The sequence below is a fragment of the Candida orthopsilosis genome, assembly GCF_000315875.1.
Source record: "Candida orthopsilosis Co 90-125, chromosome 3 draft sequence".
Classification (NCBI taxonomy): Eukaryota; Fungi; Ascomycota; class Pichiomycetes; order Serinales; family Debaryomycetaceae; genus Lodderomyces; species Lodderomyces orthopsilosis.
Window position 1 is genome coordinate 649,049 of NC_018296.1, and position 14,059 is coordinate 663,107.

General features: G+C 38.1%; 8 protein-coding genes across 8 annotated transcripts; 3 read left to right on the top strand and 5 right to left on the bottom strand. All coding sequences in view use genetic code 12, as the record gives it.

Moving 5' to 3' along the window:
* Window positions 1–73: 73 nt before the first annotated feature.
* Window positions 74–931, bottom strand: CORT_0C02940 (Ipp1 inorganic pyrophosphatase; the record flags this gene model as incomplete). The annotated part of the gene is made up of 1 exon (XM_003868526.1): window positions 74–931. One exon carries the CDS (start codon window positions 929–931, stop codon window positions 74–76), a length of 858 nt encoding a protein of 285 aa, XP_003868574.1.
* Window positions 932–1,073: 142 nt separating this feature from the next.
* Window positions 1,074–1,919, bottom strand: CORT_0C02950 (Spo11 DNA endonuclease; the record flags this gene model as incomplete). The annotated part of the gene is made up of 1 exon (XM_003868527.1): window positions 1,074–1,919. One exon carries the CDS (start codon window positions 1,917–1,919, stop codon window positions 1,074–1,076), a length of 846 nt encoding a protein of 281 aa, XP_003868575.1.
* A 1,479-nt stretch (window positions 1,920–3,398) lies between these two features.
* CORT_0C02960 (hypothetical protein) lies at window positions 3,399–4,196 on the top strand (the record flags this gene model as incomplete). Its single annotated transcript, XM_003868528.1, has 1 exon — window positions 3,399–4,196. The coding sequence occupies one exon, from the start codon at window positions 3,399–3,401 to the stop codon at window positions 4,194–4,196; it is 798 nt and encodes a 265-aa protein (XP_003868576.1).
* A 127-nt stretch (window positions 4,197–4,323) lies between these two features.
* Window positions 4,324–8,673, bottom strand: CORT_0C02970 (Pol1 DNA directed DNA polymerase alpha; the record flags this gene model as incomplete). The annotated part of the gene is made up of 1 exon (XM_003868529.1): window positions 4,324–8,673. The coding sequence occupies one exon, from the start codon at window positions 8,671–8,673 to the stop codon at window positions 4,324–4,326; it is 4,350 nt and encodes a 1,449-aa protein (XP_003868577.1).
* Window positions 8,674–8,928: 255 nt separating this feature from the next.
* Window positions 8,929–9,969, bottom strand: CORT_0C02980 (hypothetical protein; the record flags this gene model as incomplete). The annotated part of the gene is made up of 1 exon (XM_003868530.1): window positions 8,929–9,969. The coding sequence occupies one exon, from the start codon at window positions 9,967–9,969 to the stop codon at window positions 8,929–8,931; it is 1,041 nt and encodes a 346-aa protein (XP_003868578.1).
* A 385-nt stretch (window positions 9,970–10,354) lies between these two features.
* CORT_0C02990 (Vam3 target membrane receptor (t-SNARE)) lies at window positions 10,355–11,227 on the top strand (the record flags this gene model as incomplete). The annotated part of the gene is made up of 1 exon (XM_003868531.1): window positions 10,355–11,227. The coding sequence occupies one exon, from the start codon at window positions 10,355–10,357 to the stop codon at window positions 11,225–11,227; it is 873 nt and encodes a 290-aa protein (XP_003868579.1).
* A 250-nt stretch (window positions 11,228–11,477) lies between these two features.
* Window positions 11,478–11,878, bottom strand: CORT_0C03000 (hypothetical protein; the record flags this gene model as incomplete). Its single annotated transcript, XM_003868532.1, has 2 exons — window positions 11,478–11,809; window positions 11,866–11,878. 2 exons carry the CDS (start codon window positions 11,876–11,878, stop codon window positions 11,478–11,480), a joined length of 345 nt encoding a protein of 114 aa, XP_003868580.1.
* A 599-nt stretch (window positions 11,879–12,477) lies between these two features.
* CORT_0C03010 (Atf1 alcohol acetyltransferase) lies at window positions 12,478–14,031 on the top strand (the record flags this gene model as incomplete). The annotated part of the gene is made up of 1 exon (XM_003868533.1): window positions 12,478–14,031. The coding sequence occupies one exon, from the start codon at window positions 12,478–12,480 to the stop codon at window positions 14,029–14,031; it is 1,554 nt and encodes a 517-aa protein (XP_003868581.1).
* Between the last annotated feature and the right edge of the window lie 28 nt (window positions 14,032–14,059).

Below are 14,059 nucleotides of genomic sequence, written 5' to 3' on the forward strand. Positions count from 1 at the left end.
CACTCCACGCCCAGATACACAAACACATAGAAAATTTTGGGATTTTCCTATACTCTTCTGTAAACTATACTATTTAATGAGCACCAGAGATAAAGAACCACTTGTCAATTGATTTATCAATTGGAGCGGCCTTAGCTGGAGCAGCAGCTGGAATATCAACATTTGGTTCGTAAGTTGCAGTTTTTGCCAAAGTAGTATTAACCAATTCAATTCCCTTTGAGTCAGCACTTTGTCCAGCAATCAATTTTTCCCAAGCTTCATGAGTTTCATTGATAACTTCTTCAGCATATTTCTTGTTTTTACATTCACCACTAAATGCAAATTGATTTTCTGGTTTTCCATCTGGAATTTTGTAGATTCTAAACCATTCATTAGTGGCTCTCAATAAACCTGGCAAATGGGTTTCAACATCTTCAATGTCGTTCAACTTAGGAGCTAATGGATCATTGACATCAATAACAATGATCTTCCAATCAGTTTCACCTTCATCCAAAAGAGCCATGACACCCAAGACTTTAACTTGTTTGACTTCACCAACGGTGGCGACTTTTTCACCAATTTCACAAACATCTAATGGATCATTGTCACCTTTAGCCTTGGTTTCTGGGTGAGTAACATTTGGATCTTCCCAAGTTTGGGGGAAAGCACCGTAGTTGTGAATGTATCCGTGATGTGGGAAACAGTTACGAACAAATCTCAACTTTCCCTTTTTGGTGTCTTGAATAATTGGGTTCAATTTGATGTCTTTGGAGATTTCCAATTTAGCATTGGTCCATCTTGGAACTTCAACAACCATGTTGAGAATGGTTTTCTCTTCATTGGCGTACAATGGAATATCATGGAATGGAGAAATTGGTTTACCGTTCTCTTCAAAGTAAACTTTGTAGTCCAAGGTGTTGGCAGCACCAACTTGACGTGTTTGGAAAGACATTATGCGTTTGGTTAATTAATTGATGGTTTGTTAAAAAAGAAAAGCAAGTGACGAATCGTAAATGAAAAATTGTTGAGTGGGTTTAGAATTTTTTTCTAGGATTCGTTTTTGTGGTACGAGGCTTTTTCAACCTCACCAGTTATCACGTGCAGGGTAAGCATTTACGGACCTTGTCAAGTATGTAGGTGTTATATTCATCAGCTGCTACAACGTTCATTTCTGCCTTCTTGTGTAAGAATATGCCTCGTGTTAGCTCTCTGTGGACTTTTTCTCCTAGATTAACCATTGCAGTGGAAGAAAGGTTCGTCATTATGGATACATCCCGAGTGCTGATTGTTAATTGTGAAATAGGATTCGATTCAAGTAGATACATCCCTGTGTATTCAATGTCAGGGATGGAAAATTTAAATTGTTTGTATATGAGTATCCCATGAGAATCGGAGTCGAAAAAGCCTAAAGTTGTCGTGTGGTAAGTTTTTGTTAACCAACTGGCAAATCGTTGTGTCAAGTTGTCTGAGAACCCCTTCCCTGTAATCACTATCAAATTTCTATGCAACGCGTCAGATTTTGTTTCTATGAATTTGCTAAACGAATGTAACACCGCATCCTTTTCAAGTACTATCACCAACAATGCAGTTCCGGGGAGTATGGTGGAGTTCCATTTGAAGTAGCTGCAATAGTCAATGGGAATCAAAATTGGTTCTGCCATTTGCTTAAAAATGTTGCCATACATCAACCCCTTTTGAGTTGGGTGGATATTAAAATCTCGGGCCAAGGACCACCCTAGACCATCTTCAACCAAATCTGTGAGGAGTTTCCTGCATTCCTGTTGGTCTCTGTTGAATATTTCTACATCTTGATAGTAGATATCTCTTACAGTTGTGGTCTTATTGAGGATCAAGTTACTCTTAAGGATTTTGATTATTTTGATAATGGCTGCTAGTTTGGTGCAATCCGATGTGAAAATTGAGGGAGTATTGAACAGCATAAGTTTTCTGTAACCGAGTAATTCATCCGAGGTCCGATGAATAACAAGAGAAAAACCCTCGTGCTTATTAAATGCCAGGACTAGCTGTTGCCATATGTGGTCGAGCACTTCAAGTTTAGACCTAGTACATAGTTAGTAATAAGCCGTCATAAAGCAATATTTGAACTCAGTGACTTGCTTTGATGGATCATTTCTTGTATGAATCTCTCTAAGCTTTAAGCTCATTGTGGTATTGGTGGTGATTAGGGAATGATTTTTGGGATAGGACTACATACACACTTTGGTTGCAAAGGTGAGACTACAAATTCATGCGGCGTTCAAGACATTTGAAGACTACACAAAATCAATACTGTGGCCAGCACTATATCTAAATTCACTTAGTCTTACGATGGGTAGTACGGTGTTATTAACCATCCGCCTTTCCTTAATCCGAAATAGTGCATAATTTAGTTACTCCAGCGGATAGCAGGGTCCTTGATTTCGTAATTACTGTGACGCAAGAGGTGTTCCTCAGCCAATGACCACTAATGTTTTAAATTGTCTTGTCATTAATTTTTTTCTTGGATCTTTTATACATACAATATCATTTACAAAAAAAGGAGGTAAAGCAATTGAAGTGAGTCTGTTTGGTTGCATGTTTTTTTCTGGAATGCAATCTTTTCTTGGGTTGGCAGGTAGACTAAAGAACAAATCGAAAACCAACAAGACATTTCGTGAGAGGTGGAGAAATGTGAAACCTCAAATCTAAGCCTTTAAAAGATAAAGCTGTCAAGAATACATGATGATCCAAATAACAGCTTTGAAACAAAGAGTACCTAATAACTTGTCTCAGAGACAATCAACAGTGACTATATATTTTCGATTACTACAGCATACCTTCTCATAATAGCGAATAAGAAGAAATCGCTATCAACATTGTCTGGATTTTCTATTAATAGCAGTTTGTGTCAACTTTGTTTGTCCCATTTGTTAGTACGATTATGAGCTTTTCTCTTTATCTGTTCTCTTGACCTTGTCTTATGATGTGTAATTGCTTGGTGGCGAACAAGAATATCATATATCTTTTCAGTGTCTTTAGTTATATAGCGTGCTCCAATGACGGTATTCTTGTCATTAAAAGTTCAGTGTCTATTGTTTCTTTCTTTCTTTGTGTATGAATGTATGTGTCGCTCTAAATTTTCTAATATCCGACTTAAGAGAACAAAAGAACAAAAGAACAAAAGACCTTTGAGATCTTTAAATTTGTTTTGTAAGCGAACAATTTCATATATCATTCACCAGACACCGAAAAATCTTTTATTATCGGCACTTGATATATAATTACAGCTTTACCAGTTAGTATTGTTACCAGCAGACATAGCTTAGATTTAGCTGTATTAAATCGAATCTCACATTTTCACGCATTTCACCAGTCCCCCACCCGGTCATCGTTCCGCAACCATCCCCCCAGATACCAACACACAAACCATATAGAGAAACATGCCGTGTATCGACAAAGACAACACTATATCAGACAGCATCATTTCTCTTCACGAAAGAGACTGGGATGACGATTACTGGAGCAATTCCGGAGGAGCAAGATGGGCATTCTTTGCTATATTTGTTGTTTTGATAATCATTGTTGTATTGGGCACGATAAGAGTCAACAAGAAAAGAGCACAACATGGAGAACAACCAATTTATGGAACTAGATGGCTAACTCCACCATCTTATAGGCAGTCGCAAACTCAATATCACCAACCAGATCATGTTAGAGACCCAGATTTACCAAGTGCTTATGTGCCTACATATACAGCTACTGCAAACGAGTTTGACATGGGTTATTACGATTCAAATGGAAATTTCCATCCAAATCCAAACGCGAAGCTGGCGTTACCTCATCCTCCACAAACGCATCAAAGAACAGGAAGTGCAATTAGCTCACATACAAATACAGGTGCAACACCTTTATCATCGACTTTGGATCATGTCAATGAATCTGACAGACCGGCACATGAAGGTCATAATGGTGATGATGATGATCTTACTGATATAAGCAGACCGGCTGGACCACCACCTACAAGAAATACAAATACTAGCTTATCAGGTGTAGTTAGACCTGAGGGACCACCACCTTCATGGCATGAAAATAATGGTTCACGTGAAGCAAATGACAACGGTCATGTTATTACCACTGCTGGGATCTCAACCGATGATTCATCAGACGGGCCACTGCCCTCATCATCGTCCAATAAAGGGACAGAAGTGAGTGAAACTACTATTGAAAAGAAAAGGTAGAAAGTTATTCATTTGTATACTAGTGTATAGTGATTCGTAATTATTAATGCCATCCAATTCGTCTGTTAGCCATTCACTAGAGTCTTGTTTTCCGGTTCGATATAGATAAATATATTAAGCTACACACTTAAGCCATAAAATCGAAAATTGAACCCATATTGACATACCTACGTCCACACTCCCCAAGATATTTCAGAACTACATCTTGACAGTATCCAAATAATTCCTTATTCTGCTCCGCCAAAGCATCAACTTGACCTTGAGCCAATTTCTGTTGCTCTTCACTGCCAGAAGTCTCAAGTGCATCAACTATTGGTCTCAATTTACCTGCTTTTGTCTTTTCCACATCAAAGATGGAATTAAAATATAACAATTGATTGTACAATGCTTTATCGGTATACCTGTATCTCATGACTCCTCTACAATCCAAGCCTTTACCTGAAGTTCCGATGCATCGTTTTCCGTACACTGAGATTTGTCTTGTTTCAATGCCACATGAGTTATCATCACAAACTAACCAACCACAATAGTATAATGCAATGTGTTTTCTTATTGTTGCTTCTAGTTGAGCTGTGAGCTTTATTGTAGGGAAGGTATAGTCACATCTTTTGCATGTGACACCGTTAAAAGTAACTTTATAATCGTTCGAAGATTGTATGCCACCATATCGGAATACATGACCACAATTACATTTCAAAACAAGATAACTAGATTGTCTAAATCTCTCATCATCTGAAATGTTTGATTCAATAGACGCGATTTCTCCATTGAAACCTTCATTCTTCACCTTGAGGATATAACGTTTGGTGTCAATGCCTAAACTTGTTGCTACTCGCATCATGTCAACAGAATCAATCTTGTCTAACAACCTCTCAACAGGGGCAAATATCTGCTTCTCGAGGTAAAACATTGGGTCTGGTTTTAAATCCAATTTCTTTGACAACAATTCTTGTAATGCTCTCGCTCTTTCAGCAACTGTGGATTTGTCAGTCTCATTGGTGGGAGCAGTGACAACGTATGATATTACACTACCTGCCTTGATAACTTTTCCTTCGTTTTTCAAACGAAGTGCAACCAGTACTTGAGGCATCGACTTTCCATTAGGGTAGTTGTTGGGATCCTTTGAAAGTTTAGTGTTGATTTTGAACCTGTCAACAGGGATCTCATTACGTAGAATCTTGTCTCGCATTTCCTCCAAGTACGAGTAGACATCCTGTAAAGCTTCTTCAGGATCTGAATCAGACAATATTTTCATCAACACAAATGTTGAAATATCTTTTGAAAGCTGACAATATTCACGTCTTCTCATATCCAATCCTTTAACCTCCAACGTTGACACTTCTTCGCCAGTAGCTTTATTCACTGAGACATTCATGGCAGCATATTTCTTTTTGGCATGTAACAACAAACGCTTGAATACATTATCGATATCAATCTCCAACATTCTATACCTTTCATTGACTTGTAACTTGAAATCTTCTCCAAATTTAATAGCCTCCTTCAAACTTTGAGCACCTGTATCAATCATGACGGAATCAGTATCTCCATACACAACCCTCAAGCCAGATGCTTCAGCAAGTTGTCTCGTGTCCATCAAAATTTCACGACCTTTGTTTGTCACCAACATTGCCAACGGTTTTGCATAAAATCTAGAGTTTACATAACCTAAACAGCCGTACATGGAATTTGCCGTCAATTTCAAAGCTTGCTGTTTGATATCATACTGAGCTCTCTGAAAGGGTGTGTTCTTTGGGTCCTTCAAAAGCTTCTTCACTTCTCTACGTCGTGTGACTAGTGTATTTAACAATCGTGGCAACACTCCTCTTTCTGAATCATTGTCTGGAATCAAAGGCATATCCTTATCTTCATTATGTGTAGTATTGAATCTAGCCCTGTCAACTGTTGTAAAGCAAATATTATATTCCTGAATGATGCTAGGATACAATGAGTTAAAGTCCATAACCAATATATAATTTTTGTGCAAACCCTTCTCTGGTTCAAAAACCAAACCACCTTGGTACTTGGGTTTTTTATTCGATGTTGCTGTTTGCACATCTTCGTCGGCGTTTTCCAATTGTGCTTCTTGCTGGAACGATGTATTCTTGTGGGTTGAATCCTCTTTATCTGGTACAATATAGTTGTTTCTCCTAAACTCGTGCAATAGAATGTACTCATTTCTACCTGCTCTAGTACCACTTAAGGTATGACTCCAAGCATTACCAGCAATGTTGGTCAACTGTTTTGACAATGAAAGTATTTGAGTGGCGAAAGCTACTTCACTTGCTATCTTTACATTGACTTCGTTCTCTTTCAATGCAAGCATAAATAATGTTGCATCTTCAAAGAATCTTGGATTTTGGTAATTGATGTCCAATGCATTGTGTTTCTTGTGACAAACAACGTCATACATTTCAACTAAGTCCCATGATTGACACTTCAGTGTCAATGACTGTCCCATTTCGTTTGCAATGTCACACAATAACCTTCCCCGGAAAACCTCACGAATAAGCAAGTTATTGTTGAAGCCTGAACCATGTTTGTTGATTGCATGGGGCCATTGCTTTCTGTTTCTGCGACCTAATGTAGACCATGTAGTGACTTGATTATCATGCATTCGATGTACCAACACATCTAAAGAAATGTTTTCCAACCGATGACCAACAAATATGTCTGGATCAATCGTCTTGATTTTTGCAGCAACGGCATTCAACAAGACCTTTTCATTCGGGCACGTCCGTAACTCAAACTGTTCCTTTGTTGCTAACTGTGTCATTCCTGGTGGGAATGAAACTGTACCAACAGGTCGAGCAAATGTAATGATATCATCCGGTTTCAAGTCTTCCGGGATCGGAGCATCTTGAGGTAAGTTGTAGTATGTTGCTAAAGAGACAGAAACTACTTCTTGTTTGTTTTGTTTTGGATTCATCACTGTTTGTACCGAGATCGAAGTGCATGTTAAATTGGGAGCAGGTGGTGGGGACTTGTCCACAACACTTATTTTCCCCGGCAGAGCGACAGCAACTTCAATTTGACAATGAGATGAATTTCGAATGGCATCAAAATCCCCTCCTTGAATTTCAAGCCAGCATGGACCCATAATATTTCTTTGTGTGACAAAAGATTCAAACATGTTTGCATTAGTTCCAAATATGTGATTGAACGTTTCCCCTTCGGTGTCGGCTGGAAGAACCCTTCTGTTCGTAGCCGTATTATATGGTAATAAAACTTTCAAATACTCTATCTCTTTGGGTATATTAGCCAACTCAAATGCATACTTTTTGGTTTCAGGCTTTGCCCTGAGGGTTTCCAATTTATAATTGTCCATGAAGATGGGGGTGATCTCCTCACGAACGTCATCAGTGCTGAATCTTTCATTTTTACCAGAACCTTCATTCACCTTTGGCAAGATATACAACTCACGACAAAGTCCATTTACCTGAACAACTCCAGATGCCACTTTCCCATCTTTGGTTTGAATCTTTCCAAAAAGTAACAACGAGTTTTCAACTTCAGCGTAATCTAACCAAAACATTTTAAAGCTTCCGGTTTCGCTACTCACATTCAGTTCGTCCAATTTCTCAGTGTGCTGAACAAATGTAGTGTAAGGTTGTCTTGAAGGCGATGATGAGATTGTGCTAGCTTTGATAGAGGATATTGTGGTGGTATTGTTTTCTCTCTTGACGCCCGCAGTTTTTGGTCTCTTTGCGAAGATAACATCATCGTCTGAATCACTTTCATCTATCTCCGGTCCCAGATCAGCTTTCTTATTCGTTACCTCTTTTCGAGGAGATGAGTCGGGATCAAAATTCTCCTTTTCTTGAACAGCATCGCTAGCAATAGTTGTTACAGGAGATGAAGGTTGTTCAACTTCATCGAAATCCATAGTGTAGTCTGATGATGCATTGAATGCTTCAACCGAAGGCGACTTTCTTTCTTTGGTGATGGTGGAAAATGTGAATGTGGTGTTTGGTTTCTTCTTTTTGTTGATGGTCGATTTTTTAAAATTTGCAAACGATTTTGCCATGTTGACTTTCTTCTGTGGCACATCCCCAAAGCCATCAAGAATATCGTCAATGTTCATATCCACTTTTTTCACATCCTTGTTTCTTGTAGTTGGTTTAAAGAAATTGTTGATTGGCGCTGTCTTTGCAATTTTCGTGGGTCTTTGTCCATCTTTCTTCTTATGCCTTTTTTTATTTGAAGCTATGTCGTCTTCATCAGAATAATAATTTGGTCTTGACGAGTCGTCCCATTCATCAGTACCGTTATCAACGTATCCCTCACCATTATCATCAACAATGAAATCATCATTTATCAATTGGTGTCTTTTATGTTCCCTAAAAGTCTCCTCGTCCACCTCATCATATATTTCGTTCAAGTTGGTTTCGTCATCAGAATCTAGCAAAACTCTTCCTCCCGTCTTTCTAGCTTCTTTTAACAAACGTAATTTTTCTCTCTTTGCAGCTTTTGTCAGCATGTTGAAAAGCTGTCTAATGCTTAGTGGAGAGATATAACTCAGATAATGATATATCTAGTGAAATGTACCTTAGTGAGAAATGAATTGAATAAATTCTTATAGAACCGAAAGAAAATCAAAAACTCAATTAGACGTGTTTTTGTGTGAGAAAGTGCATGGAAACGCGTAAATATATACACAACCACAAAAACCATTACGATTAGTATTACTATTGTTATGGAGTACTAGACACTCTACGTAGTTATCAACTTCTCCTTACACTCCTGTAATCAACTCTTTGGGAATCAAGCCTTGGGCAACTCGTTGAACAATCGCACCCCCAAACTCAATGATGATCAGTGGGTCCCCCAACAACTGTCTAATGAGATCCCATATCAAATTGGACTCTTTCAAAGCTGTAATCAAATCAGTCAAGCTAAGGGCATGAGATTGCAAAATCAGAACAAGAAAATGTGCATTTGGTGCCGCCAATTCAGGTGTAGTCAATAAGTGCTTCACAACAGAAACTGCCAACCCAGAATCTCTTAATGAAGTAAACAACTGATCCAACAATGCATTTTCTCTCTTGCTTATATCATGAATCGTTGAATTGATTGCATTAATAGGTTCGACATCCAACCGTTTACTTAATAAACCTAAGTCCAAACCACTCTGCTTCAAAATTTCAGTAGTAATGTTGATCAAGCCAGGCAAAATCTCAGAATCTTCTAAACTTAACGTTAATACATCTATTATCAAATTAGATCTTTGTAAAGCAATAATCAAATCTGTCAAGTTAATCATTCTTAATTTTATAACCCAAATTGTTGTTTGAATCACAATATCCAATAACTCTGGACGTAACAAAACAAAATCAATCACAGTTAATGCAACACCAGTGTTGTTAAGAGTCAGCAATATTGTGTCTAATAACGGCATTTCAGATCTCTTTTCCAATAAATCAAAAGCATCGGAACGTGGTTTTGCCCCAACGGCAAAACTTGGTCCGAGGTTATGAGCATTGAAATCTTGTAGTGACACTAGCAATATTGCAAGTTGAGTGTTGTTGAGAACTGGCCCCTGAGCGATAACGGAATTAGATTCATTCCATGATCTTGTTATTCTTGATTTGGCAGGGGTTGTTTCGTTCCAAGATCTTGTTATTGCCGGGTCAGCGACGGTGGTTTCATTCCAAGACCTTGTTCTTCTGGAGACGGGGTTGTTATCGTTATCGTTCCATTGTCTTGATATTGCCGAACCGGCGACGGAATGAATCACGGACAAGGATAAGATAGTAAGCAAGTGTGTGGTTTTCATTTCACAGTGATGCGTAACCGCTCATACCCTTGTTAGCAAAGGGAAGGCAATACATCCTTATTTATATTGGGATTTTCAATATCACCATCATTGTGTTCACCTCTAGTGAAAAATCAATTAAAGGCAAGTATAAAGCCAGAGTCTAACCAGTTTTGAAATTTGCATCCACCCCAATCTGATCTGATATCCCAGATTGGAATCTCAGCATTAATCGAGATTTGTGCCTGACATTTTCTTCCACTTTCCTAAAACTCAAATGTAGGAAGAATTGTGAATCTTCTTAAAAGCGAAAAAAAGAAAGCATGTTCACACAATTTTTAGGAACCCTACAACTTCCACAAAAAGGTTGGCTATAAGATCGCTTCTTTTCCTAAAATTACGATAAATGTCTTTTGCAAATATCGACCTCGAAGCTCAAAAGAAGCCGTTGATACAGAAAGGTGCTGTAGACAAGTATACTGATGCTGAATCTAATCATTTGGATAAGATTATCGATAAGACTTCGAAGCAACTACAAACATTTAATCAACAAATCTTACAATTTGACCAACAAAGAAGACAGCTAGGCTCAAGGCGAGATTGCGTACAGCTTCGTTCTAATATTGATAATTCCATTGACCACATAAACGAGTTGTATATTGCGATACAGCACTTAATATCTAACTTATCGCAATTGATCAATGTATCGGCAGGAGACAAATCGGATGGTACCGATAAGCTCAAGGTCAGTAGCCGTCATATCGTTATCAAGGAAAGGCTTGTAAGTGAGTTTAATGAGTTGGACAAGAAATTCAAACGGCTGGTTAAGGTGTATCAGGAAAAGAAAAGAGTCACACCTATTATCTCCAAAACAGACCCTCAAAGAGACAATAAAGAACCAACTCACTATGATTCATATCAAGTCCAACAACAGACGCAATTGGAGCCCGAGTTAGATCAAGATTTGGTTGAGCAAACTGAATTACAATATCACTTACAATTGACAGAGGAGCGAAATCGAGAAATCGAACAAGTAACAGAGGGGATAATGGAGGTGAATTCGATATTCAAAGATTTGGATCAGCTTATACATCAACAAGGTGAACAGCTCAATACAGTCGAGGATAATATATTGCAACTACATGGTAATACTCAACAGGCAGATAGAGAGTTGACAAAAGCAAACAACTATCAAAAACTGAAAAGTAAGTGGTCTTGCATTTTGCTCACAGCGTTGACAATAATCGTATTAATAGTAGTTCTCGCAGTTGTTAGCTAAAAGGGTGTAATTAATAGCAACAAGTAATAAATAAAAGACATTTAGAATCGAGTATGCATTGCGGATAATGGGTTGGTTCTTTTGAACTTGCATTTTATAGCTAGAGATCACAAATCACTATCTACACGATTAACGAAGTGAGTATGTTCAAAACAATGAACGAATTGAATAAAAACTTAAATAACTTATGTGTTAAATTAACTAGGAAGTAAAGAGGCTGAAAATGTGAGCATAAGTAGGATGAACTAAATTAGTCAAGTTCTAACTCTTCATCGTCAGCAGGTTCAACATCCGTATCTATTTCCAGAAAATCGCTTGTGTTTGGAGTGCTAACTTCAGTAAAACTTTCATACCCGGTAGACTTCCCCTCTTCAGCTTCTGCAAATGCACCGTCTTCATAGCCATCAGCAAAAACCCCATCATTTTTGATTTTATGTGCCTCGAGTTTCTGATGACAATATTCGGCACCTCGATTGAAAAGGTTCTCAGCAGCTTGTAGGATTGTTGCTCTATTATTGGCTATTGCCAACCCTGCGCCGGCAACTCCACCGATGGCAAGTGCGACTTTGACAGAAAAAGGCACTGTAGGATGGTGTTAGTAGATTATATAGTAATGTAGCAAATCGTCATATACACACCAATTAGAGGCATTTTGCGGGGATACAATTGTATAATTTATGTTGTTTCTTGATATGGGGACTTCCCTGTAAACGTGGAACCAACTGTATAATAGTACAAACAATATTGAAGTATGATATTTCTCTTCTCTAGTGTATTTGTTCCCAGTTGTTTGATGGCAATAAATGGTCCCCTAGAATAGAACAACCTGTGGAATTAAAGTAAGGCGAGAGTAAGGTCACACAGCATTGTTCTTATTTTGTGTAATAAAACATACATCGGATAAGAGCTTAAAGAACGACCCAAAATTCAACTTCAAGTCCACCTTGTACCACCATCAAAGACCCTAATAAAGCAATGCAGCGAATGGAAAGATATGGGCAGAATGGCAAGGTTTGATCTTAAAGGTATCTAATCATATAAAGAACCGGGTGGCAACAGCTGAAGAAGGTGGACATAGGCTTCCAATATGATTGAGGGGTTAACTGCAGATTAAAATGAAAATAATGATTCCTTCCTGATCACTTTCTTCAATACAGGGCTTTTTATCCTTCTGCTTTCATATCCACAGACTCATGGCGTTATCAGCCACATTGGCGCTACCTATTGATAACATACTTTTGTCTTGAACTATGACTCGAAATATTTGGCACATTTATAGATGGCAGCATCTTCCCTTACCCAAAACAGATCTTGCAAATCATAAGTTTATGACGAAAATTGGCTCTGAAAATTTTATACTTTCCCGACCGTTGAGCGTTTCGGAGAATTTTTTTAGATCAAGAACTGCCAGTGGTAATTATCGAAATTTTCAAGTTACTGCCACCTACCAGCCAGGTTTGAAGAATAATTTGAAACTTTTCTACTATGCATTGAAGAAAACAGTTCTTGATTACCACATTTTGATAACCAATGTCCAATTCAATTCCTCAATTGATAGCTACTTTTATGAGCCGTTGAATAGTGTTGATTTTGCCAGTGTCGTTGAATTGATAGAAAGTGATGACTATATTAACAACAATATGATTAATGAAAAGTTTATGAAATCAGTGAATCAAATAACCTTCAACCTTTATTCACAAGACCCGTTGTTCAAGTTAATATTGGTGGGCGAAAACCATCTTTGTGTTGTTTTCGAACATACCATCGCTGACGGATTGGTCGCTAGATACATACACGAAATTCTACTTGAAAACCTTGCATATTGTGATAATGCTTCCAACTGGGACACTTTACAACGCGAGTACGGATTTGTGGATTTGGACAACCCACATAGTGCCCAGCTATTCAATCTCGAACGTGACCATAAGTTCATCAAAAACTCATTGCCGCCTCCAATTGATCTATTCCTTTCGATGGATGAGGACTATACCGGGGGTAATCCCCAATTCTCTGAAAATATAATACCTCCAAGCACAGAGGGGAAATGGCTCGGGCGGTTTCCTGCTGTAGATACACATAATGTTGCTTTTAAATTGATCAACGTCCCACCAAATGAAACTGAAAAAATACTTAAAAGATGTAGAGCAGAACAGACTTCTGTCACATCGTACATTGAAGTGGTATTAGCATTAACAATACATTCATTATTTAGAGGGAAATATGCCTCATTTAAATGCGCTATGGCTTTAAGAAGACATTTTGATGCAAAAAGTGCACCAAAAGAGTACGTCTCCATTTTAAGTCACCCGGGTTATAAAATTTTAGGAACTCTGGCACATATGGGCTTTGGGATGAACCTTCCTCCAATCACGGAATTCTCGTGGGAACTTGTTCGCAAGGTTAACAATCACATTGTCGAAGGGTGCAAAAATAAAAGGGCATTGAATCAGTTAAAGGGATTCAAGGATGTTGCAGATCTAAAAGATGAAACTAACGAGTTCTTCTTTAAGAGACAATTGAACAAGCCTAAAGCTGATGCCGTCAAGATTTCCAATTTAGGATTTGTACATCCAACAGAATACCAAACTGAACTGGGCAGAATGTGGAAGATACACAATATGATATTCGCCCAAGATATGGCTCCCTATGCTTCCGAGTTCATGTTGAATATTATTTCTACAGTTAAAGGAGGCTTGAACTTGGTATTGAGCTACTACGACTACACATTTGAGGATTCTGAGTGGGAGAATTTTGATCATTTTATAGAGAACCTTCGACAAAATATGGTTGAATGTTCATCATAGGAATATAGATTAATGCGATCTGTTATGC